The sequence below is a fragment of the Rattus norvegicus genome, chromosome 14 (assembly GCF_021556685.1).
Source record: "Rattus norvegicus strain SHRSP/BbbUtx chromosome 14, alternate assembly SHRSP_T2T, whole genome shotgun sequence".
Classification (NCBI taxonomy): domain Eukaryota; kingdom Metazoa; phylum Chordata; class Mammalia; order Rodentia; family Muridae; genus Rattus; species Rattus norvegicus.
This window is the reverse complement of record NC_141547.1, coordinates 31,692,501-31,719,621: the sequence shown is the minus strand read 5'-3', so window position 1 is coordinate 31,719,621 and position 27,121 is coordinate 31,692,501. Positions and strand designations below refer to the sequence as shown.

General features: G+C 45.6%; 1 protein-coding gene and 1 long non-coding RNA gene across 18 annotated transcripts in view; one reads left to right on the top strand and one right to left on the bottom strand.

Moving 5' to 3' along the window:
• The window catches only part of LOC120096736 (uncharacterized), a 45,052-nt gene extending 22,143 nt beyond the window's left edge, over positions 1–22,909 (bottom strand). Inside the window, exons 1-3 of one of the 2 annotated variants that reach the window (XR_015637382.1) lie at positions 22,812–22,909; positions 5,285–5,401; positions 3,736–3,857 (exon numbers count right to left, since the gene is read on the bottom strand). This is a non-coding gene — a long non-coding RNA (uncharacterized LOC120096736). Of the gene's footprint in view, positions 1–3,735; positions 3,858–5,284; positions 5,402–22,378 lie in introns of both variants that reach the window. The other variant, XR_015637381.1, reaches the window with a different exon arrangement.
• Positions 1–27,121, top strand: part of Cracd (capping protein inhibiting regulator of actin dynamics) — a 235,361-nt gene that overhangs the window by 182,845 nt on the left and 25,395 nt on the right. For 8 of the 16 annotated variants that reach the window (NM_001427853.1, XM_087582457.1, XM_087582461.1 and 5 more), the window contains 2 exon segments: positions 6,871–7,042; positions 23,129–23,264. In NM_001427853.1, the coding sequence (NP_001414782.1) occupies positions 23,145–23,264 (120 nt within the window). In that variant the 5' untranslated portion in view covers positions 6,871–7,042; positions 23,129–23,144. 16 annotated transcript variants of the gene reach the window in all.

The window sequence follows — 27,121 nt, the reverse complement described above, 5'->3', positions numbered from 1 at the left end:
ACCTTTACCCAGTGAGCCGTCTTACTGACCCATTCCTAGCCGCCTTTTAGCTTTTGACTGGAAGACAAGATCTAGCTACATTTCTCGGGGCTGGCCTTAAATTTGTGATACTTTTGCTTCAGCTTTCTGAATAGCTGGTATTTCAGGTGTACACCAGCTACCCCATCTTCTCATCCTTTTATGACCTAACATAAGAGATGATGATAATGATGGTGATGATGGTGGTGGTGGTGGTGGTGGTGGTGGTGAAGTGGAAGCTGGAATTGAAGTTACAGGGTATTAAAGGAGACATTAGAACACTCAAGGGCATGGCATGTCTGGGGTGGGGGTGGGATAAAATGGTCTCAGATGTGTGTCGGCTATCATACATCAGCATACATACTGCCTCTATTTTGAGATTCAGCTGTATTTTAGGATGGGAATATGGATGCCAAATTGGAAGGAGGTGGAGCCTGATGATCACTTTGTTGTGTCAACTTGGCCAATCTATAATCCCCGGTGACTTGATACTGTTTCACTGAGCTGTGGACAGCGGCTTCAGCCTGTGCCTGTGAATTGCATCCTCCCGGATGATTTCAGACCTTCTTAGTCAAAGGTCTTTTCTTTTCACACATCATATCCAGACATTTGCCTACTGGTTTTATTCTTTGATTGAAGCCCGTCCTTTCAGATTCTGTCTTATCCATCAATTTGACCCGCTGGACCAGAACAGATCCTACAATTGTCTTGTGTGCATGGCATTCTCATGTTCTGGCCTTGTATACCATGGGATTCATGTGGTCTGCCATAGTGTATCATGACATTTTTGTGCCCTGCCCTTGTGACCCAGGACATCCGTGTGTCCCGCCCTTGTGTACCGTGAAATTCATGTGTCCTGTGCACTGTGCCATTCATGTGGTCTGCCCTTGTATATCACGGCATTTCGTGTGTCCCGCCCCTCAGTAGAGGTGGCAGTGAGCTTCTCCACAGTTAGTCTCAGTTCACAGTGGATCCCACACTGGCTCACGCCTTCTGAAACTCCCAACAGCAGAAACTGGCAGTGAGAGAAGCCAGGGCCCACGCACCTAACATGATGTGGGAGAGAGGTATCCAAACACCGAGACTTCACGTTAGAAATTGTTGCTGCCTCCGTTGCTTTTTCTAAATATTTGATTCCCTTGTGAATATTGAAGCACATGTTAAAGGGCACTCTGACAAACCAACAGAAAGTACTAGAAATATTAAAATCCTGGATTTGAGGAATAAGCAAAACAAAAAAACTGAAACAGTTGCTATTGTGGTCAAGGAGGTCTGTGCTTAGACCTGGGTAAGCACAAGGCATTTCACAAGATGATGTTAAACATAGAGTTGTTCTAAATTGATACATGTTACTAAAACAAACTCATTGTAGTAAGCAAAAGTCTGTCACTCAATCCCAGCGCTTAGGAGCTTGAGGCAGGTTACTGTGTGAGACCCTGACTTGAAAAACCACACAACACACACACACACACACACACACACACACACACACACACAATTAATCAAGGTCAACGACAACTTCCTAGTTCTCTGAAAGTGAAATTTGGTGTTTTCCCAAAATATTGTGTGAATTTTAAAATACTATCCCAGGCTTGGTGCTAAGAGTTAAGGCGTAAACACTAACCCTAATTTTAATAGGAGCCTAATTTTAAAATGTAGCACAATTGTACAGATACAAATAAGTGATTAAGAAATACTGAGATACCTTAACAAAGCCAGGTATGGTGGCACAAACCCAGCACTTGAGAGGCAGAGACAGGCAGATCTTTGTGAGTTCAAGGCCAGCCCGATCTACAAAACTAATGAGTTTCAGGACAGCCAGGGATTTATAGTGAGGCCCTCTAGAGTGACATACATACATACATACATACATACATACATACATACATACACACACACACATACATACATTCGAATGGTATACATGTATGAATATGTATATACATGCATATATATTAAATCCGACACTGATGAAGTACTGACACGATGACGTATTTGCTTGAGGACATTTGCCTGAAACCTCCAGCTTTGGGAAGCCTGCAGTAACATAGTAGAAGGGTTGGCTGAAATTGGATGGGAACCTGCACAATTCGTCTGTCTCTTCCCACAAAGGCCTGTAGTACTAGATGTTTGGGGATCATCTGTGCACACTTCTTCTTAGCTCGGCACGCCTCGTTCAGCCAGGTGCACTTTTCTGCGCTCACCTAGTATGCCTTATGGGTGAGATAGCATCCGTCAATCAAGGTGGAGCAAACTTACATTTTTCAAAGCAGGTGAGATTGCTGGACCGATGAAGAGCATAGAGCGACCCTCTCCGTTATCTGGGCTGCCAGTGTCCCAGAGGCCCTTGTAAGGCTGGCGCGGGTGCATGAATGTTGATGACTTCCAAAAGCATCGTTGTTGTTTAGCCAATGCTGTCCCGATCCTCACAAGCATCTAAACATACCTCTCTGTGCCCGGCAAAGAACAGATGATCTGGACCACCCTAGAGCCTCAGGCAGTATGTCGGATGCTGCGGGTGCAGAGAGAATCGAGGGCACTCTCTGTTATCTCTGGCCTCTCATTGGCTCTGGGGACCCCTGCCATGTTCCAAAGGGGTCCCCATACTGTCTTTTCAACATGGTAGCAAATGCCTTCTTCCTACTCTGCTTCCCCTGGAAAATGAGAAGATGCTTCTCTTTCCTCTTGTGACTTGACAAGCAGCTGGATTATCAGCCTGCCACTCCCCGGGGGCACAGTATGTGTCCCTGTTTTCCCATCTCATGGTCCTGTGATGTGGAGCCCAGGTGACATGCTGCCAGCCCCTTAGTCGTGACTAAAATATCCCAGGACTGTGGGGTCTGGTATAAATGTGGTGTCCATGGAGTCCCTGTGTGCTACAGGACGTGTTCTGTGATCTTTTTAAACGTGGGAGCTGCTTCTCAAAAGAGTGTGCAGATGGCCCCAGGGTAAGAAAATTCCTTCAATTGGTAGAATCTTGGGATCCAGACCATTGCTGTATACCTTATCTTCACGTATCTGCTTAAATGACAGTGTTTGCAGAAGTTTGCATAAAATATTAAGTTTATTTAACTAGTGAAGTCCCAAATGTTTCGGTTAACGCTCATGTTTACAGAGGAGTATGCCCTGGAGTTTAGAGGAAAGAAGGCACTGTGTGTGTGTGTGTGTGTGTGTGTGTGTGTGTGTGTGTGTGTGTGTTACAAGAGTACTTAGAGAAACTAAAAGACATAATGAAGTCTACATGTAGCTCAGTGGTAAAGTATTTGCCTAACATGCAAATGGTCAGGAGGGGTATAGGAGGCAGTAGAAAGTGGGGGAGGAAGATTGATGAAGACTATCAAATTGAGTTCAGAGAAGCCCACAGTTAGCAGTGCCTATAATCCTAACACTTGGGAGGCACAGGCAGGATTGTAACCAGGCTTGAGGCCAACCTGGGTTACACAGTAAATCTCCTAGAAAAATTGGAGGAGCCCGAGGAGGAGGGGCTTGAAGAGGAGCATGAGGGGAGGGGCATGGAGATGTGGCAGGAGAGGAGGGGCTTGAAGAGGAGGAGGAGCATGAGGAAGAAAAAGTCACATTTCTTTAACCCAACCAGACTTCAAGATGAGCCTCCAAATAAGAGCTGCGTGTTCTCTGCTCTGTGGAGAGCGGTGGTAATAGCACATTAGGGACTCAGCAAGCTGCTTCGCGAAGATGTGCACTTCGTCTTTATTTTACCTGGAATCTCCAATGTTATGACCTTAGGAACCCGGAGTCAACTTCTGAGAACCTCAGATCAACAAGTTTATGGCGATGCTTAAACTGAATGCTACCACCCGTTTCTGAGTTGGTGGCACACCCTGGAACGCAGAAAGTTAGGTGCTTTAATAATTCTAAGATTAGAAACAAACACATGGGGTTACAGCTCCAAAAAAAAAAAAAAAAGAAGAAATGTAGAAACAAACACATAAGAATTTTATCCATTTGAAAAAATGGGAAAGGAATCCTATTTGTTTGACCTTGCAGGTGATTTTTAATTTTTTAGGATTATCTAGATAAACTAGTGTTTATGATACGTAAGCCTCTGATGGTATATGATGATGCCCATGAAACTGTGGATAATGGGTGCTTCTTTAAATAGGAAAAAAGCCCTTAGGTTATGATTAGACAACAAAAATAAATTTTAATAATAAACAAGTTAATTAATAAAATTTAATTCAGTGCTTTGAGAGTGAAAATCACTGTGATCTTAAAGCAGCACATATGCATCTTATAGGGTCTTCCAGGTGAAAAACCGATGGAATATTAAGAAACTGTGGCACCCGGCTGCTCACCCATGAGTTCAGTCTTAAGCAAAGAGCATGAGTGTCTGGAGGGTGGGAGGTAGATGCTGGTAAAGGACAGGACTAGGATTTGAACCAAACACTCCTGTCTTTGGGGCCCAGACATTTAATCACTAGCTGTGCCTGTAGCCAGTGAATACACCAAGTTACTAGTAATTACCATTCTCTTCCCTCTACCCAAGATGGGTGAAGTCTGTGTGGTAAAGTTCTCAGATGTCATGAAGGACGTCTGTGCTTGTTGCTCTGCTCTGTGCGGCAGGGCGCTCACGGTCGCTTTGAGGGGTTGACGTGGGTGTAGGCGTGCTGGGTTTTGCCACAGTCGTGAAACTGCCCAACTGATTGGTGCCCCATCTTTGCCTCAAAAAACATTAGCAATAGCATTGCTATTTGTCAGGCCCCTAAGCCAACGGAGTCTATGGAGCGGACTTCCAGTGTTCCTCGAAGTGCTAGGGGTTTTTTGTTTTGTTTTGTTTTTTTAATCTTTATTAACTTGGGTATTTTTTTTATTAACTTGAGTATTTCTTATTTACATTTCGAATGTTATTCCCTTTCCCGGTTTCCAGGCCAACATCCCCCTAACCCCTCCCTCTCCCCTTCTTTATGGGTGTTCCCCTCCTCATCCTCCCCCCATTGCCGTCCTGCCCCCAACAATCACGTTCACTGGGGGTTCAGTCTTAGTGCTAGGTTTATTTAATGCGTGTTTATAAACCCATGTCCAGGTTTACAGGGACAGTCCCTAAGGCAGGGAATTGCAACTGTTATAACTAGCTTTTTGGGGGGATAGGAGGTTTTATATTTGAGAATATAAATTGGGGGGAGTCAAATAAGGATTTATAACTCTTGCTATGATCTAAAGAGTTTATACTCTACACCCATAAAGTCTCACCGTCACCGTCATAACTAACCATGAGTCAAACAAGGACAACAGCAAAAGACGCACTCACGTGGTTGGTCCACGAGGCCCCTTGCACCCTACGCGAAGAACTCTAGGCAACCAAGGAGCACTGAGAGGGAGAAACGGCCTTCCCCAGGGAGGAGATATCCAACAGCAAACGATTCCCCTGAAAACACACATACAGGTAAACATGCGGACTAAGCAGGCTATACTTACGTATATATCCATTTCTATATGTTACATGTGTAATAAGAATTAATAAAAGTGAGGCTCCGTTTGAAAGGGAGCAAGGAGTGGGGGGGCTTGTAGGGAAGAGGGACGAGTAGGGGAACATGATACAATTACATTTTAATCTCAAAAATAAAAGAAATAACTTTTAAAAAGGATTCATATCTATTAAGGTCACTTCGTGTTTTACTGTCTCAACGTAGGATGAACCTTCTTTTCGAAAGAAGGCTAACGAATTTAGTAGTCGAATAAGCGTAAGATGAACTTCTAAACTTATAAAGATATTTCGGATCAGAAGTACAGCGTAAATTTGGGAAATGACATCATTTACTTGGGGCTGGCTCACAGTTTCAGAGGTTCAGTCCTTATCATCGTGGTGGGCAGCAGGCAGGCAGATGTGGTGGCTGGAGAAGGAGCCCAGACTTGTACATCTCGATCTGCAGGCAGCCAGGAGGAGGCTGTGCTCTGCACTGGGCAGAGCTTGAGCACTAGAAGACCTCAAAGCCAACCTACACGGTGACACGATTCCTCCAAGGCCACATTTATTCCAACAAGGCCACCTCCTGATGGTGCCACTTCCCATGGGCAAAGTCCACTACAGGGACATTAATAACATTCAGTAACATCACAGAGTCAACAGAGGGACCGATCTTTAGTGAGGGTGAAGCAGTTTTAAAGACGGCTTCTCAGGGAAAGATGATAGATGGTTACTTCCCTGGTTTACACTCTGTTCCATAGTAGAGCTGCGGTGAAGCGAAGGGATTTGTATCCAAAGGAGCAGAGTGGAAGGTGCTACCAACAATACCTTCAGCAAAGTTTGTAGCAAGCCCTGGTCCCAAGTCATAAAACACACTGGCTCAAAGCAACTACTTGGGCTCTCTTCCCTGGAAAACTTTAAAGGAGATTTGGGGACTAATCGAGGGCTATCTGGCCGTGGGTGGCAATGAGGCAAAGTTTGTGCCAAGAGTTAACCATTATCCTCCATATGTGACAAGGTTTATGTCACAGAATGATTGGAGGTTTGTGTCGTATACTTCTGAAAGGCCCTGTATGGCTCGAATGCCTTTTCACAGCTTCTCCCAGATGACCCTGACTATCAGTTTTGTCAGAGGGAGGAGACATCACCCTCATGTGGCACGTGTGTGTGTGGGGGCTGCCCTCCTGGCCTTGGGAGTCGGAACCTCCTCTTGATCTTCGAGAAGCCTGATGGTCAGAAGGTGCATCATGCCTGTGGCTTGTGCCCTGCCTCACTGTGCACCTTGAGGCCAGGGCGGCCCTGCCATTCTCAGCAGCAGGCTCTCCGGCTGCCCTTTGCCCCGGCTCTCTCGGCCAGAAGTGGTAATTTGTTCCTAGTCAGAGGCACGGCCCTATCAAACTACAGCTGTATGTTTATCTTGTAATTCACAGACAAGAAGAGGGGAGGCAAATTCCAGCCTTTTAAGAAGTTGTTTGGCAAAAAGAAAAAGAAAGGCACTCTGTTGTCTCAGGAGGAATCGGCTGGGAGACAGAGTCACTCTCCCCAGAGTGCCAGCAATGGGACCTTCTCTTCAGACGAGGAATCCCTGGAGAATGATCTGAGGTAATAGCTCACCCTTTCCTTGCATGTCTCTGGCAGAGGCCCAGAGTAAGGAAAGAAACACCCGGAGGGTCGGGTTTTGGGTTTGGAGGGCAGGGGCAGCATCACAGAGGTGTCCCACCTGGGCATGAGGGTGGCACCTGGTGTGCCGGGTGGGGAAGTCACCTTGGGGATTGAGCCTGTGTTTTGTTTGCCCTCACTGGTGGCGGCGGAGGGCAGTGCTTTACTGGCTGGGATCCACAGGGTTCCTTTGATTGAATACCCAAGTTCCCATGGTCCATTACTTGGCAAAGAAAAGATACCATAGTCTAGAGCTTACACCCGACACAAGAATACAGATTTCTCGGGCTCAGCAAAGCCACCCGTCACACCCCAGGAAGCTTCTAGCTGCTTTGGGAATGTGTTCTCTGTGGCAGGCATTTTAACTTTTACTTCTCCTCTCCATCTGTCCTCCCACCTCCATCCTTTTCCTTTTTGCTCCCCTCCTCTGTCTTTCTGTCTCTCTCTCCCCCACTCCTCTGTCTTTTAACTGCCTGCTTCTCCCTTTCTCTCTGCCTCTATTTCATTCTCTGTCTCTGTCTCTTTCCCTCTTCCTGTCTTTCTCTGTGTCTATCTCTCCATGTCTTATTCTGTCTCTCTCTGTCTCTCTCAGTCTCTGTCTCTATCCATCTCTCCCTCCCTTCTTCCCCTCCCCACTTATTTCTCCCTTCCTAGGGCACAGGCCCTAGAAATCTGATCAATAATCTTTAAACTAAGGGAATGGAGGGTTAGGGGTGTGGCCTTTGTCAGCTGAGCGCTGGCAGTGCCCTTGGAAAGCATCCCAACCATGGGAATGATGTCTTCAGCCCTGCTGTGCTCGATAGCCTCTCTCCCAGACTCAACAAAGAACACCTTTGGAGACCTTCGCTACACTTGTTTCTTACTGCGCTGGCCCGTGAATTTGGGGACCAGGGTTTTATTCAGCCTCCTATTGAACGCTGGTGCCTGACACACGCCAAAGATAAAAATGTTTTTTAGAGTGTGTGACGATAAGAAAACAGTAGATAACCATTTGTGTTGCAGAACCCCCACCCAGGCGGCACACGCTAGCTGAGCCGCACGGCGTCCACAGCAGCGGTCATGTACGGCCACCATTAACTCCGCCTCGACAGGCCTACGTTTGTTTTCCACTGGTTTTATCACATAAGAAAATGGTCAATTTTGATTGTTCTTCTTTGGAATAATAAAACTCTGAGGAAGGAAAGGCCTTAGAAGGAAGGAAAGCGTAGCAGACAGTTAGGTGACTGTCTGCTGCAGTGTGGGCATGGCCATGAAGTTGATGTGGTCCAGTCATGTCACTTCAGTCTCTCGTGTTGCAAAACATAATTGTGGATCTTTTTTACCTCATAGCAGAATGAAGGATAAAACTACTGATATGGATCCAAGACTTAATCTGTGGGGAAAGACATCAGTCTAAAGAGTCCACCTTTGGACAGCTAGCCCTCTGAAAGCACACTTCCGTTCTGTAATAGGTCGTAGGTTTGCCCAGTCCCTGTGTCCTGTTAAATTGATTTGGACACTTACACGTGCCCCGCCTCCCATTTAACTTCTGCATTCCATTTACTTCTTGAGGGTTTTCCTTAAAGCTTTAAGGAATCTTGGGAAACTCCACATCGGATTAAGCTACTTCATTACCATATAGGTAACATCACCTGCTCTTATTACTGACTTTTGTTCAGGAAACTGCACATACGGTATGGGCGCATATTTTAATTACATATTTATATAAATAAAAATACTTGTCACTTAAGTAAAGAAGCTAAAAGGGTGTTTGGACTGTGGATTTTTGTGTCCGTCTTTTAAATTAAAAGAGTAATACAAGAAAACAAAAGTAACTTTGAGATGAGACTTAAGTACAGCTGTTGTGTGTGCCTGTCGTACCAGGAGAGGAAGGACCGTTAGGTCAGAGAGCGACCTGGTCTGACAGCGAGGTCCAGGCCAGCCCAACCTACCCGACAACTGTCTCTACACAACAAGAGGCAGATCCCTTCCTTCCAGGGTATAGGACATGAATACCTTCTGCTATAACTGAAAATCCGCTCTATTGCCCTAGTTACAAATGGAAAAAAAATCGAAAACTATGCCTTCCTAAAATTGTTTCCAGTTTACTGCTCAGTTGACAGACATGCATGCTGTGGAAAGATTAAGAAAGGAGTCTGAAGGTTTCTTTTCTTTCCATCTCCAAAATAGAAAGTGTTCACTGACACGCAAAACTTCCAAGTTCTGTGGACATGGATACGGACATAGTTAAGGTGGTGGGTTCCTTCCAGTGTTGTGGGAGAGTTTCCTGAATATTAGGGTTACTCTAAAAACCTGGGAGGCTGAGTCTATGTCCAGGGGGTTGGGACCCAGGAAGGTGGGATTTAGTCATTAAAGCTGCTGGAATCTAACAGGATGGACTCCAAGCATCTATAGTTCTAGAAACGTCTCTGTGGCCAAGAACAGCTCCTCACTGATCTGCTCCCTTTGCCTGACATTGGCCATCCCTTGGGGCTTTCAAACCATTCTGCTCCTCCTGTAACTAAGGAGACTGTGGGAAATGAAGCCTAAACCATGATAGCTTTAAACAATTTAATTAGCCTTTCCTCTGCTCATTAAATACAATTAACAGCACATTTCCAAAAGTATGTTAAATAAACCTTACAAGTCAGCATTTGATAGGCCGAGGTGGGAGGTGCTGCTGTGAGTTTAAGGCTACCCTAAGCAACAGTGTGAGGACCAGTCAGGGTTACGTAGTAACACCCTGTCTCAGAAACAACAACAAAGTAGAAGGAATAAATGTTACATGTAAAAAGAGGGAAAGAGCCAACTTGGTAAATATATGCATGCATGTGTGTGCATGTGTGTGTGTGATTTTTTTTTAAGATTTACTTATTTATTTTATGTATATGAGTACACTGTAACTGTCTTCAGACACACTAGAAGAGGGCATAGATCCCATTACAGATGGTTGTGAGCCACCATGTGGTTGCTGGGAATTGAACTCAGGACCTCTGGATGAGCAGTCGGAGCTCTTAACTGCTAAGTTACCTCTCCAACCCTGTGTGTGTGATTATTAATCATATATGATATAACATCTATTAGTAATTTTACTTAAGTCTTTACAGGGCTTTTACTATGCTATGCACTTCGTCAGTCTCTACGAAGAGGGATATCCTATGTAGCAGGATTCCTTTGATCACACACCCCTTTTTCATAAAGAGGATCTGATGGCATTTATTGAAGTGGCCACACATTCTTAGCATTGATGTGTTTTTGCATCAATGAGCTCATGTAATATCACAACTCTCTAAGATTCTTAGTATCCAAGTCTGAAGGTGAGAAAGCTGAGGCTAGAGTGGCTAGCCCAGGGTCACAGAAGTAATAAATCCCTAAGCAACTGCAAGCAGCAGTAAACCGTGTGTCCGAAATGTCCACTGTTCTGCCTCCCAGAGAGGCTACAGTGTCACTAGGGCCATGGTGTCTTGTGCTCTTGGGTTCTGGGCTCCGATGCCTGCCGGTTTCCTGCTGTTGAAGGAGACTCTGATGCTTCCTTCTTCTTGCTCCGCTTCCAGTCCACCCTGGACACTTGATGTCTGCGTTAGCACCACCCAACCGAAGCATTTACAAGTGCCCGCTATAAGCTAATAGGTCTCCAGACACAGTGAGCTCCCATCCAGATCCGAATGATCAAGAAAGAGTTCAGGGATGAGGAGGAGGCCTTGAGGTGTCTTCTAACAATGAGCAGGATTTGGCATAGCTGAGGGGCAGGACATGATCCTGTCAAGGTAATGGCATAGGCAGAAACTTTAATGCCAGAACAGATGTGGCAAGCTAGGTATAGTGGTGCACACCGAAAACCCCAGAGTCCAGGGGATTTGGGAAAGAGGATTGTGAATTCAAGGGTAACTCGGGCTACCTAGTCAGGTTCTATCAAAGAGTGGAGGGAGGCAAGGAGAAGTAGAAGAGGGGGTAATCTTACATCTCTTTCTGTAGGCGTGTGCTAACTTTACACCTAAACAGGGAAAGTTGTCACAAGCAAGAAAAAAAAAAAAACAGACAAATATCCTCATAATTTAGACACACATATCTTGCTTGCTTGAAAGATTAAAGTAGGCCAGCCTGGGCTATAAAATACATATATATTACACACACACATACACACACACACACACACACACACACACACATATATATATATATATACATATATATATGTGTATGTATATATATCCTAAGGATAAGGAGTTAAGCCATGTTACAGGAAACTAAGTTAGAGCTTTTGTGTCTCCATTGAGTTCAAGGAATGCAAAATCCTCCACAGATTGAAGAAAAACACTTGCAAGTGGTATTTCTGGTAAGAGCCTTGTATTGGGGGGGCAGGTAAAGAACTTTTACAATTCTATAATAAAAGGTCAAAGCCTTTTTTTAAAAAAAATAGGCAAAGGATTTGGGTAGATATGTCTTAGAAAGAAACAGAAAGGGAGAGGGGTTGAGGAGAGACCTGTTAAAATAAGCCATGCTTGTTCAACAGGGAAACATGTCACATACATGAGCTACAGCCCAAAAGATAGATTTTTTTTTAAAGCATTGGTCAGAACCTTCATCCCTTGGTGGGGAAATGTTCATTGGTGAAATGGTTTAGGTCAGGGGCTGGAGAGGTGACTGGGTGGTTAAAAGCACGTACTGTTCTTCCAGCACCCACACTGGGTGGCTTACAACCACCTTTAACTCCAGCTCTGGGGAAACCGGGAACTTCAGGTCTCCAAGGACACTTTGTGCTCAAGTGCTTTACATGTCCACATAGACAAGCATACATGCAACTAAAGGGAATTGGCAATCTTCTTAAAGAAAACTTCATGGTAAGATTGAGGCAATGAAACTGAGTAGCAAAGAGGTGCCGGTAGCGATTTGACTCTAACCTCAGTCCTCACTTTTACACATGGTGGTTTTCATCCAGAGCAACCCCATCTGTATCTCCTTCACCCGACTCCTCCTCACTCTTCAGTGTTCTAGATAACGGTGCCTTCCCCAGGGAAGCAAGTCCCCCTCTGCTCCACTCGGTCTCACCAGCCTGTTAATTTTGCATAGCTGTGACCAGACTGTTCCGGTCTATGGCTGCTGGTCCCCACGCACCACCATCCTGATGGTGGGAGCATATGTCAGAAAAAAAAAAAAAAAAACACTGTCTGCTTCATGACAGACAGGAAACAAAGAGAAAGACAGGACAAAGCCAGGGAAAAGTACCCCTTAGGACCCACACACACTCTCGGCTAAGGGCCACCTAAATTTTTACAGAGCCTCTTGAAACAGTGTCACAGCTAAATCCCCAACTCCCTCCTGAGCCCTTCTTATCGTGTCTAAGTCCCCCCCACCCCCAGGTATTCTTGAAGCTTCTTCACCTTTCCAGCCCCTAGCCCTGCAGCTGATATGTCCCAGGCATTCGGTAATTATCGGATGAACAAATGCATGAATACCACGTTTTTACTTTACTGACGATTCCCCCTCTGCAAGTCAGTTTTCGTCTAATTCCTCCTCAGTGTCCCTCACTTTCTGGAAAGGAAAAGGTACACAACATCACGAGACACGTTTCCAGTGAAGTGTCAGCACAGCTCAGGGCTTCCTGGTCACACTGTGTGTTTTCTGTCACTTGGCCTTAACGGTTTCCAGCAAACATCAATTAGACTTGACCATTTATCTTCTTCCCACACTCTTAGGGGCTTGTAAATTGAACAGGAACAGAGAAGTTTAAGAAAGAAAGAAAAAAACCCTATTGGATGGAAAATTGAAACCAGCCAGCAGTCGACCTGGACCGTGTAGGTCTAGGGAGAGAGCTATTGGCGAATCAGCAGTAGCAGTTTTGAGGGAAGCGGCAGAGGAAGAGGCGGGGTTTGTCTTGTGAGTGCAGAAGTTGCCACTCATGAGCTGGATGACCCGAGGCAAGCCGATCCGTTGATCTGCTAAGCCAACAAGCCATCTCGCAGGATTATCATAAGGTCAAAATATGCACGTGACATTGCGCAATCTGTGGTAAAGCCCTCTATAAACAGGAGATATTTCCAAAGATAGAGATGCCGCTGCTGATGGCCTGCCTCTTACTTTCACAGCACAAGCCGAGAGGAAGCTGGTTCACATGATAGTAAGCGAGGTTTATGAAGAGATCTTTTTCCATGTGGAACAACCAAGAAGTAGGATGGATAAAAGGGAGTCTTGAGGAGTCCAGAGCTTGAGAGACATGCTACATGATCTCTTGTGTCCAGTGACGTAGGAGCAGCTAGAGAACTCTCTAGCTCCCACCTCTAGACTGTCTAAGACTTCAGAATGCCTTCCTTTTCCTTGAATCTGTGTGGCATACCCCGTTCTGTTGTAATTGACCGACGATGCAGTGCTCTGTGGTCTACTAAGGACCACATATTTTTAGAGGATCCCAGAATCCGGGATGTGTGTTGAAGATGCCACACCTGATGGGGTCTGGTTCCAGTTTTGTTTTTTTGGTTTTTTTTTCCCCAACTGTAGTTTCTTTGATGAGGATATTTAATTACTCATTAGCATTTCATTTGAATGAGGCTCATGGATCTATTTAGAAAGAAAACTGCTGATCAATTGCACTTGCCCCGTTGTCATGGAAACGAGCTGCAATTGGACTGTAATTATATTTTCTTATGTCTGAAGTCATCGCTATAGTAATTACCCAATATCTATGGTCCCAAATTACATGATGCTAGTCCAAAAAGAAAAAAAGAGAGAGAGAGAAGACAAAGAATAAGAAGGCAGGGGGTGGGGAGCGTGCTGGCCCAAAGCGGCATTCACTGTGCAGCTGTAGAGAGCCTTCAGATTCAGATAGAGTCTCCCTCTGTAGCTGTGACTCCAAGATGTCGTCAGTTGGTCTTGGAAGGTGCCCGGTGCTTTGAGTAGTAGCTAGAAAGCTGCTAGGCAGGATGATTTTAGTTCTACAGAAGGCACAGTTACCATGTCAACAGTCACTACATATATCTCATCAAGGGCTGTAGATGGCTCAGCAATTAAGAGCACTGGTTGCTCTTCCAGAGGACCAGAGTTCAATTCCTAGCACGGACATGGTGGTTTTCAGTCATCCATTTGTCAGTCCCATTGGATCCAACACCCTCTTCTGGCCTCCTCGTGCACAGTTCGAGGTTGTATTGCACAGACGTGCCACTAGTCTGAAGCTCTGTGTAGGATCCAACGTGACTTTCACTTAGCAGAGCTGGAGTAAATCAGGCCCCATTCTGTGTGGGCATGCTGGGAAAACACTGTAGCTTTGCTCAGTCGTATTTGGCAAAAGGGAAACACTGCTGTTTCCAGAGCTGGCAAATGGACTGCGTACAATTAATGCAGAGTTTGAGAGAAAGCACAGTTGGGAAAGGCTCAAGTTGGAGGTCATTACATGTGTCAATCATATCCCAATGGATTGGAGGTGAAACCCGGGCAAGGGGGATGTCATACACCTCTTAGCCTTACAGCTGTCCTCAATGGCTCCTCCTCTTCATTTCGTGAGCCCCACAGACACACGTCTTCTCCTGTGATGTAGAGTGCATGTTCTCTGGGACCCCACTGCTGACCCTGGTCCAAGCATCACGATGCAACAGAGCAGAATCACAGTAGCAGCATCCTCAGAAATGATCCGGGGAAATGACCTGAAATGGTCTCAAAATCAACAACAACGACAAAAGTAAACCCTTCACCTGAACAGAGGTTAAGATGTTGATTCTTGGTGATGATGATGATGATGGTGTGATGGTGGTGATGATGATGATGGTGACGGTGATAATCCCACCCAACCCATGCATTACAGCAGAGTGCAGCAATTCAGCCAAGTTTCCTGGGCTATTTCAGCACAAAAGTAGGATCTTCAGAAAATCCCTGTATTTTCTTCTATGTCCTGTCATACTGTTATTTGCTCTGAAGTAGCCTCCCATGAGAGTTAATTTCATTGACTGGATCATGAAATGTGGGAGAAGAAATACAGGAGAAATAACAGCGTCTGCTTCCTCTTATCCTTCTAAATTCCTAACGACTATGGTTCAGAGGCTTAAATGTCCTAGGAAGTAGAAAAATAGGACCCCCAACACCACCTTAATTATCTCTGTGCTAATATAGCAACGTTAACTCAGAATTACCTCCACCCAGTCAAAGCCTCTAGTCCATAGTTATCAGGTCTTCAGGTGCTCGCACTGTCTCCGAGCCCCCTAGATGGAACCCTCTTCCTCTTTTGTCCTATAGAACTTCTAATCTTCCAGATAGCGACTCTAACTTAGGACTGTGTGTGGAGGTGATATCAAGTCTTTGGGGGTGAAAAAAGAGCTTTTGGACTACCAGCCAACCTTTTGGGCGAATCCTTGTATAGTTACGAGTCATAATGCTACAGTGATGGTTTAAATATGGTTGGTCCAGAGAGTGGCACTATTAGTAGGTGTGGCCTTGTTGGGGTGGGTGTGGCCTTGTTGGAGTAGGCGTGTCACTGTGGGCGTGGGCTTTAAGACCCTCACCCTAGCTACCCGGAAGCCAGTATTCTGCCAGCAGCTTTCAGATGAAGATGTAGAAGTTTCAGCTCCTCCAGTGCCATGCCTGCCTGGATGCTGCCATCCTTCCTGCTATGATTAAACTGTTCTGAATCTCTGAACCTGTAAGCCAGCCCCAATTAAATGTTGTCTTTTATAAGAGTTGCCTTGGTCACGGTGTCTGTTCACAGCAGTGGAAACCCTAAGACGGACGTTGGTACCAGGGACTGGAGTATTGCTGTGACAGGCCTGACCATGCTTTTGTTTGGAAGAATGTGGATTTGGGGACTTTGGATATGGAAAGCAGTGGAATGCTATAAGTGGGGCTTCATGGGCTATCCTAGTAGGAATGTGGAAGGCTTTGTTGCTGAGGATTATGTGAACTTTGGAAGCCTGGCTCTAGACTTTTTCAGTGGAGAAGAATTTCAGTATGTGGCCTAGAGACAAGTTTTTGCAGTATTTCGGTGAAGAATGTGTTTACTTTTTGCCCTTGTCTGAAGAATCTACCTGAGATTAAGGTTATATTGTTCTTTATAAGAGCTGTCTTGGTCATGGTGCCTTTTCACAGCAATGCAAACCCTAACTAAGACTACTTTTTTTTTTTTTTGAGACAGGGTCCCATTGTGAAGTTCTGATTGGCCTACAATCCATTCAATTTGTAGACCAGGCAGGACATGAACTTAGAGAGATCCACCTACCTCTAATTCCACTTATGGGGGGCACTCAGAATAGGCAAATTCTTGAAGAAGGAAGGTAGAATAGTGGTTACCAGGGACCATGGAGGAGGAAGTGCAGAATTATCACCGAAGGGATATAGGTTTACATTAATTGCATTGACTAAGGAAGCCTCAAAAAAGCCCAGCAGAGACTTTGTTCTCTGGTTTAGTCTCACAAAGAGCATTTGATCAAGCTTAGTCTCTTAGTTAGGGTTCTACTGCTGTGAGCAGACACCACGACCAAGGCAACTCTTATAAGGACAACGTTTAATTGGGGCTGGCTTATGGGTTCAGAGGTTCAGTCCATTATCATCATGGTGGGAGCAAGGCAGCATCCAGGCAGGCACGGTGCAGGAGCTGAGAGTTCTCCATCTTCATCTGAAGGCTGCTAGCAGAATACTGACTTCCAGGCAGCTAGGATGAGGGTCTTAAAGCCCACACCCACAGTGACACACCTACTTCAGCAAGGCCACACCTTCTAACAGTGCCACTCCCTGGGTCAAGCCCACACCTACTCCAACAGGGTTACACCATTTAATAGTGCCATTCCCCGGGACAAGCATATATAAACCATCACACTTTGCAAGCTTAAAAAGTACAAAATGTATGGTTCAAAGAGTAAAGGGGCACCATGGTGGAACTAGAATGAAGCTAAATCTTATGTTCAACAGATTAAGGGAGTGGCGACCTCGATGCAAGATCCCACCCTGACACGTTTATCATTCATGCTTTTTCTGTCGAACAAGAGGTTTGGTTATTGTCTTCGTTTGGACTTTTAATCTGAAATTAACTACAATCTAGAAGTGGAGGGGACAACTGTGGTCCAGATCTTGAGGCTGGAAGACATAGGCTTTTGATCCAGATCTTGAGGAGTAGTGGCTGTGACCAGCTTAGGTCCAGGCATGCTGGTACACACTTTTAGTCCCAGGAGACAGAGGCAAGCAGATCTCTGAGTTCAAGGCCAATGTGGTACAGAGTAAATTCCAAATAGAGGAAAGCTTAGGTGGAGGTACACACCTTGAATCCCAGCATTGAGGAGACAGAGCCATGCAGTTCTCTGTGGTCAACGTCAACTTAAAGAGTGTGTTCCAGAACAGCCAAGCTAAGGCAGTAAGGAATGGAAGACAGAAAGCTGGTGATAATGTGATAGAACAAGGGGGCCATTTTCCAGTTCCAGCAAGCAGCAGACCTCGGCAACTTCAGCCATGTGGCTCCTGCTTTAGAGTCAAAAATAGAAGGCACACTACTGTACCAATTGACGCTGGTTAGCTGGACCTAAGATATTAGTGGTGATTAGGAAGAGATCAGCCTCACTGAGGTAAAATCTGGGAAGCATTTTCTGAGAGAACAAAGAAACTGTGTTCCAGAGCTACAGGGCAAGTTCCAGGATAGCCAAGCCTAGGCAGTAAAGGAGCTGAAACGAGAAGCTGTAAAATTGAAGTTGCTTGAAGAACCAAGGTGTTAGACATGCCAGAGCTGTGGGATAGCTGTGGGAAAACTGCTAACAGGGAGTGGAGCCAGTCCAGGAGGAAGGAGTTTGTTGCAGTCAACAAAGATGAAATCGAGTTGGAAATCTGAAGACTGCTTTGACGTCAGACATGGAGATGCAGAGTTTGGGAGTTTACCCCGCTGGTTTTTGGTCTTGTTTGTTCCAGAATTTCCTCACATTTGGGAATGGTAATGTATATCCTGTGATGTTTAAAGTATGTGTTCTGCCTTTTGACCTTGACTGTAGAGTGGATTACAGTTAACTGATTGAATGAATCCTCAGAAAAGACTGAACTTTGGACTTTTAATATTGTTGAGACTGCTATGAACTATGGGGACTTTGGATGTTGGACTAAATGTATGTTTTATTATGTTCTGGTTAGGTATGGCTCCCACAGACTCATGTATTTGAACAAGCCCATAAGGGCCAGTGAGCGGAATGTGGTAGTCTGAATATGCATGGCACTATTAAGAGGTGTGGCCTTGTTGGTGTGGGTGTGGCCTTGTTGGTGTGGGTGTGGCCTTGTTGGGGTGGGTGTGGCCTTGTTGAAGGAAACATGCTACTGTCAGGGTGAACAATAAGATCTTCCTCCTAGCCACGTGGGAGCCAGTCTTCTCTTATTTGTCTTCAGAACAAAATGTAGAACTATCAGCTCCTCCAGTGCCATGTCTGCCTGCCTAGACACTGCTCTCCTTCCTGCCTTGATGAATGGACTGAACCTCTAAAGCTCTAACCCAGCCCCAATTAAATGTCCTTTATAAGAGCCGCCTTGGTCATGGTGTCTCTTCACAGCAGTGCAAACCCTGACTAAGACTGCTTTTTTTTTTTTTTTTTTGAGACAGGGTCTTATTTTGTAGACCAGGTTGAATGTGAACTCAGAGAGACCCACCTACCTCCGATTCCCCTTATGGGAGATACTTAGAATAGGAGAATTCGTACAGAGAGAAGGTAGAATAGTGGTCACCAGGGACCATGGAGGACGAAGAAGTGCAGAACTATTACTGAAGGGACATAGAGTTCATTTGGGATGGATATGAGTGACAGCGGCGTAAGATGCATATACTTAATGTCAGTGAGTTGTACACCTCAAGTGGGTCAAATGGTAAACTTCTGTGTTAAATAGATTTTGCTACGATTTAAAGAAACCTTGAACCAATATTATGGATATTTTTAAGGTTTTTGGACACCAATATCCCATTTGATGTTAACGGGTTTGGAAGTAAGACTGGCTGTCCTCTATGTACACTTTGTAATTGTGGGCTGCCAGGGCCCTCGCTTGCCTTGTGACTGAGCCACGTTGCTCGTGCTGCATCCTCACCACCACCACCACCAAATACCAACGTCTCCTATCCTCCCTTTGCTGGGCCTGTGCATCCAGAGCCCTGAAGATGCCATGTGTAGGCAGGCCTGTCTGCCGTGTCCCGTGAGGTCAGTAACCGAGCTGACGCCGGCCCTGGGTTAATGGCAGCTTTCCTTCCTTCCTCTGCTATTTGTATCCTATGCGCAGCCCCACAGTGAGAGTTTAAGACCATGAGACACTTGGTGTATCTCCTGCCATCACTTAGAAACTGCTCCACTTCTCCAGCATCCGAGAAGGCTCGGCAAGCCAGGTCTGTCCTTCCGCCTGATCAGGAGGAGCCTAAAAGAAAGCCTTAGCAAAGAAATCCCAGAAGCCTCTTGCCTCTTCGTCCCTTCACAGCCAAAAGCAAAGAAGTGGGGCTTGCCTACTTCACAATCAACTGGGAAAGACTTTAAATGTCAGGAATAAAAGGGCCCAGATGAACTCTGCTAAGGTACAATTGGTGGTAAATTGTCCCCGGCTCCAAGCTTGTAATTTGGAGCCTCCAGCTGGTTAAGGGCAATGGTTCCACCTTGCTCTTTGTTCCTTAGAGGAGAGTTCAAGCTGAGTTTCTCCACCACGCAGGCTCTTTGGTTTCCAGCTTGCCTAAACTGAAGCTTTGGGTCATATTTTTTAATTCTTTGTTTCGGCCCCACACTCCAAGAAAGTTGTCTACGCGGCCGAAGTGTTTGGAGGCAGAATTGACTTTTGCGGTCACTGATGACTGCATATTACTGCACAAACACCTGAGAACCCAGATGAAGTCACTTCACTCGTGTAACTAAGAAACTAGTTACCACCTTCCTCTACTATTTCTTCTCGGTGTCCTAAAATGAAACCGAAAAGAAAGGTTAAAAGGAAAAAGCATATACACGTCCGATCCCCTTAAGGGTAAAGGCCTTGAACTTGCTCTGTAGCCGAGGAGAGGATGACCTTGAACTCCTGATCCTCCCAAGGGCTGGGATGACAACAATGGCCATATCAACACAAACTTCTGATGCATTTAGCATGTGCTTGAATATATAGTAAATATTAAAAGCCCTAATTTTACTTTTCCTGTGAGAAGTGGGTTGTGGTATGATCGGCCATGGCTTTGGGAAGAATACAGGCAGAACAGTGAAATCAGGTGTTCGAAGGCACAGAATCAAGCACTTAGATCCTAGAGAGACGGAAACCCCGAGTTGAGCCCAATCTTCCGTACGTTATTTTCTCTCCTGTGGTCATTATCGGCTTTTGGCTTAGAGCAAGAGGCCAAAAAAAAGTTCAGGTGGCTGACACAGAGAACAGCAATCCCCTGGGGCTGGAAGCAAAAAAACTAGGGGCAACCCCCTAGGGCTGGAAACACAAAAATTAGAATTTAGGCTGTGGAAGTAGCCAGGTTTTGAGAGATTAAGATCTCTAGCTTCGGAACACTCTGGCCTAAATGGGAGGTTGATATCAAACCCCTCCTCTTTAGAATCAGAGATCTGTGCGGAAGGAGAGGCAGAAGGATTCTAAGAGCCAGATATTGGTAGATAGTTCCCGGTTGACACCGTCTTCCAAACCCGACCGGGAAGATGCACTTATGAAGTCAGAGCTGATAACAGCACACACAAGACCTATTTGGGTTCAGGACAGACAAAATTCTAGCATAGAGACAGGGAAGTGGACACAAAGTCCCACCTCTAGCCAAGAAGCTATTTGTAATTGCTACCTGCTGTGGGTGGGGAAAGACCTTTTAACCAGTGGAGCGCCAGTGCCTTAATCTATACTCCATGGAAGGCCCCTGCTCAGAAGTAATTGACTAACACAAAATGGATTCCATGGTTTTAGTGATTTTTGTTTTTGGTCATGGTTTCATATTTTTGTCTGAGGTTTTGTTGTGTTTGCCAGTTTATTATTATTATTGTTATTATTGTTGTTGTGGTGGTGGTGCTGGTGGTGCTGGTGGTGGATTTTTTGACAGGGAAGGAACATGAAGTTGGTCGTTTGAGGAGGCCCTGAGATGACTCAGAGGAGGGAAAGACTATGGCCCAGCAAAGACAAATTTTAAATCTATTTTTAAAAAAAGAATGTATAAATCAGAACAGAAAGAAAAAGATCGTAAGAGAGGAGGAAACTCAAAGGAACAAAGCCAAGTCTAGGCAGCAGATTTCTTTCTGAAATATTTACTGATAAATCTGCCTGGGGAAAGAGGGTGCAACACCAGGACAGGTTTTAGTAGTCTGTGTTGCTGGAAGGAAAACGGAGGCTCAGGGACTATCATGGAAGGGGATTCTGGAAAATAACTCAGGCTCTCTGGTGAGACTCCGGGTACGTATCCCTTAGTGGTGAGCACAAATCAATGATCCAAGCCTTGTAGACGTTGCTTGGTCAGCCATGGACCAGTGTGCGGCTGGCTTGAGGAGTCCTCCATTGCTGTTGGCTGCCTTCAGCAGGGTCACTGAGACCTCTCTAGACCAAGGGAAGTCATCCTCTTAATTTTTTAATTCACAGTGTGTAGAACTCAATAACTGTTCCTAGGCATCTCAAAACCGACCACAGGGGAAACGAGAACAGCAGAAGAGCCAAGGGGGTTAAGACACAGGAGTCTCGGATGTTTTTCAATCATGGTTGGGCCGTTCAAGAAAGTAGTTGACATGGCAGAGAATTTTGCTGGGAAATTGAGATGTATAAAAAAAAAAATAAGTAAATGAATGATGGTTTTAGATGTTTTAAAAAATCTGAAATTAAGAACTGTAGCAAGTTTTATTTGTTATTTGTTAAATACTAGACAAAGCCAAAGAGAATGAGCTGGAGTGACTATATCAGCAGGAAGATGTAGACCAAGTCTAAGCAGATATAGATAGAACATTTGCTTGAGCAAAAAGAACGATGGATACAGAAAAAAAAGGAACAAAAGGCAAATGGCTCACATAGAAAGTGCCTATCAAAGAGCTACGAGAGGGAAACTGCTGAGAGATAACATAAGAAATAAGAACTAAAGGATGAGGGTTTTTCCAAAGAACGAGGAAAAAGACATCAAGCCACGGGTTTAAGACTCTCTGCCACACCCCAGACTGGAGAAGAGGTCACCCCTGCCCACGCCAGAGCAACACTGCTGAAGAGCAGAGGAGATGGAAAATATTCATCCTCCGAAAGAAAAAATCAGATGGTTTTTGGGAAGCTGACGATCCTAATAGCACCGTGCTGGCCTGGCCCGATCAGCACCTGGTTACATTGTGTTGCGGTGGATGCTATCCCAGCAGGATAGATGTGAGGCTTTACAGTATGCCTCACCTGAGGAGAGGGGAAGCCAGAGTGCGGGGAGGGCTGGGCTTCCTCTTCTTACTCATCCACGAGATCTATGGTCTCATGAGAATTGCATCAATTCCTCCTGAGAACACTGTCCACAACGACCCCGCCTCTTAAAGGTTTTAGTGCTCCCCAATGCTAGTAAAATGGGGACCAAGCTTCCAACTCTTGGAGCCTTGATCTCAAACCACAGCTAAAGCATAGCAGTTTCTGATGAACCGTGCAAAACCCATCAAATGGCTCCAACATGGGTTTCTCCCCCTTGGTCGTATCCTTCAAGCCTCGACAGTCCCTTCTTCCAAAGTCTTCACTCTGTATATCTGCACTGCGGTCTGACTGACAGCGAAAGACGCTCTTACTCCTTTAGATCTTACACGACTCCATAGATCCTAGTTAGCGAGATTTTTCTGGAACTAACCTGATAGTTCACAGCTCAGCTGGGCAGATCCACCAGCTAGAAACTCGGCACCATTGGTTCTGTTCTCGCCCATGAATGGTTCTGAGAGAGATTGTTGGGGCCACATTCTCCCATTCCCATGGGAACCTTTCATCTACCCGGCTCCTTGTCAACCCTCTGCAGGAAGGCCTCGAAGGGCTTTCTGACTAAGCTGAGAGATGTGGGTGGGGTCCTTTAATTCGGGGAGGGGGGGTTGGGGGGCGGGGGGACCCAGAGAATGGAATCTGGAGAAGACATTTATCAGCCTAATACAATGAAGCACGTGCTTTGCTTTCCAGGTCCTTCAACTGCTCTATGGGAGCACGGGCATTCTCTCATGACAGTATTTTTATCCCTGATGGGGGAGCAGAAAGTGAGCAGACAGTTCAAGCAATGTCACAGGACAGCATCCTGGGCAAAGTCAAAACTCTTCAGGTAAGGCAGCTTGAGACTGGAGGATGCGAGTCAGACGTGCCCACTCCCCAACCCCAAACCCCCCATCCCCGCACCCCCCACCCCGGTCCTCTACAGAGGGGTGTGGAAGAGGGGTCACTTCAGGAGAGAAAGCTTTGATTTCTTGTACCCCACTCAGTTCCCCTTGAGAGGCACACTTAGCACTGTTGTTCCACCCCCACCCCTGCGCTTGTCCTCTCTCCTCTCCTCCAACTGTTGCTTCCTGTTTGACTGGACATGAGAACAAGTCCCTAAGAGAAGCCACGAGGCTTGCACGTGGGGAAAAAGCTCCTAACCACTAAGTTATCTGAGCTGCTATCCACAGAGTCTGCACTGCACACTTCCACTCCTGTGAGTCTCCGGCGTGAGGTGGCGAGAGGCGAGACTCCCTGTGCCTGTAAATGCAGCTCCCGTTTAACATAGGCAGTCTTCTTAACGTTGACTTAGCTGGTAAATCCCTCACAGGGAAAATGGGGAAAGCAGTACTAAATGTGGTTAAAAGAGTAGGTCCAGGAAAGGTTTAAAAAAATGAACAGAGACTGTCATTATGTAGAGTCGTACCACTGCTCAGAAGCATTTCCCTCACCAGGAAGCAGTGCCAGGACAAGCAACTTCTCTGAGGCGTGAGTGCCTGGAGACGACCTAGACCGGTGGTTCTCAACCTGTGGGCCATGACCCCTTTGGGGGCTTGAAAGACCCTTTCACAGATTGCATATCAGATATTTACATTACCCCTCATAACAGTAGCAAAATTGCAGTTTTCAAGTAGCAACAGAAATAGTTTTTTGGTTGGGGGGGTCACCACAGCCCAAGAAACTGTATTAAAGAATCACGCCATTAAGAAGGTTGAGAACCCTGCTGTAGACTTTGAACAGAGGGCTCTGAATTACAGAGTCCAGTCTATGTCTGTAGCAATGAATGTATGATCAAGGAGCCAATGGGAAGGAAAAAAGCAAAAGAAAGAAACAACAGTGGCCTGCGAACTGATACAAAGAAGCATTACACTCAAAAATAACTTTCCTATTCTTTTCACCCGTCCTTGTTTCTACTGGGCACAAGCTGAGTATTTTATGACCTATGGTCATAGGCTCAGTGCGAGGCGATGTATGAGAAACCAGGAAGTAGCCAACATCCTGGAACCACACCCTAGCTTGCCTAGATCTTCATGCCTGCAGCTACCACTGACCAAGGCCAGATTCCTGCCCACACCGCCAGCCCAGCCTAGCTTGCAAAAACCAGCACGTCAGAGCAAGAATTCCTTCTTTTTTTTCCTGCTGGCAGTGGTCTTGTACTCTGAGACTCCGAAGAAGCGAGCTGTCATTATTCACACACACATTGAAGAGGGAGGATAGGAGTAGTCGGGGACAGCATTAATAGTCTTTTAATTACCGGTAGGTTCTGAGCCCCTGGCCTATCGATCGCTTCCCTTTACTGAAGGGAATGTTGCGCAGAATTCAGTCTGTGAAATAGCTGTAGTTTACATGGGGCTCAAGAGATTCTTTAAAGGGGAGATAACGGCCTGTTGCCTTCAGTGGTCTGCTCTGCCACATACCACTCCCGCTTTAAAAGACAGGCTTAAGTACACAGTGCATGTAATTGTGCAGTACTGAAAAAAACATAGAAACTCAATAAAATATATGAGTGATTTCCTTTAGCATGACCTCATAACTGACAAAGCGTAAAGCCATCAACTTTTCTGAAGTGACCATTGAATTAACACAAGAAGGGGGGTGGGGGAGCAAAGCAAAATGACTGGCGCGTGGTTCCGGTCGTACGAGGTCTGCCTAATTCTACTTTTGCCCCTGGACCCAGGAGCCTCCTTTGGTCTCTATGGTGACGACTTTGGAAATATTAAGGGCTTTGCTCTCCAAGGTGGGGAATGGGGACCATGGTCAGAGCAAATGGGATTTTTTTTTAAAGTGGCCTAAAGGTTTAACTGAATCACTCCCAAAAGATGTGTTTTATTTTTCAGTCGACTAAGCAGTATGTTCCTGGTAAGTCCCCAAATCTAGTGACTTCATACACTTGCATGAGTGCTTTGCATTTTCCCACGACAACGTCATGCTGATGTAGATGCTCTGTCGGAAGCATACGAGGCCGCCTCCTCATAGACTCCAGCATGGAATGAGAGTTTAGCTGTGTCCGAGGCATGTGTGTTTCTATGTCTGGAACTGTCACTGTATATGTCTTTGTCTGATGTTTTGTTTTGTTTCATTTTGTTTTGTTTTAAGAGAAAGGGGATGGATAATGTCTATTTAACCGTGAATGTCCTGGATAGATTATTAGCCACCATGATCTAAATGTCCCCTTAGAATGAAATTCTCTAGAATATCACTTGACAACAGCAAAAAAATTAAATGTTTAAGAAACTATCTGACCAACAGTCATTTAGAACTCATAATCCTGAGTGGAAAGGTATTTGCATTTGGAAAGATTGCCCCCTAGTGTCCGCTTATGTCATAGCCTCTAGACCTGTCGTTGGAGCACCCAGTCTCCCCTGCTGGCATACAGCACAGTGAACCTGCCCTGTCTTGAATAATATCACTACATTACCGCAGTATCTAAAAGAGCAAGCGCACACTTTTCTGAGTATAAAAATGTGCCGTGAGAATGAGTTTTAATGAACATTTAGTTACAGGGACTAAAACAATAGTTTTCTTTCTGAGGTCCTGGTACCTAGGTCACTTGAGCCAGAGCCAGTAGGATGAATACCATTTGAATGGATGAGAGAGCACAAGAGGACTGAAGCGTCTGAGTCAGGCCTCTGCCTCCATGTGGTCATATGACCTTGGGCCAAGTACTTATTTAATCCTGACAACTCTCAGTTTCCCCAACTTGAACAATAGGGAGGTGCATGCGATGGGCAAGCCTGAAGGGTCCTCCAGGTCTTAAAGCCTCAAGTCTGTGTGAAACACTGTTTGCTGCTGCACACGGTGGCTTTAAAAGCTTCGCACCTGGTTATGTTGTGCCTCAATGACCTTGGCCCTACCTACATAGTAACCCGGGGCACACGGATAAGGGAAAACGCCTCTCCATTTAAGGTCAGGCCCAGCTGTGAGGTATGTACCAGCCGCTGGTGAAACTAGGGGAAGCCCGCTCTGTGCCTGTAGGTGATTTATAGAATTGTACCACACTTTAGTTGGGAAATGGCTATGTTATTTGTACCACAGATTATTCGGCATAGGTGGGGGTTGGGGTGGGGGCCCCCATTCTTAGTAGCCTCATATCTCCCGCTGAACTGGATCTCACTGGAGAATTCCAGCTTCCAAGGGCAGAAAGAATAAACACCCACTCTTGGCCAAGTCCTCCTGGAACATGTGTCTAAATCCATATGCTCCTTTTATTCCTTTGAAAAAAGAATTCACTTCCGCGATGGAAGGGTTCCGCAGTTTGCTCAAAGAGACAGCGCCCACTTCTTCCCTCTGTGGTTTGCGCTTACAGGCATGGTTTGTGAAGGGGAAAAAAAATGGCTGCAGGAAAAATAATCTGAGCTATTCCAAACACTGGCAGTGCAAAATGCTGCAGAATACAATGCACTCGGCATTTCCACACCACAGCATCCGGCCTCATGAATATGGATGTGCGTTCCTGCAGCGTCACTCCCAAGCTTTCCATACTACAAAACCGTCCAAGTTAAATGAGTAAAATATAGTTCCTCCCTGCTCACATTCCAGTATCTCCATTCATAGCTCCATTCATAGCCATTAGCAGCACACGAACCGATTTCCACCACCCTCCCCGGTTATAACTGTGACGTGTGCAAAGACAGAGCTTGCGAGTGAGATAAACTTTGGGGCCAGCTTGTAACAGCCTAATTTTCCGTAATTGCTCACATCTGT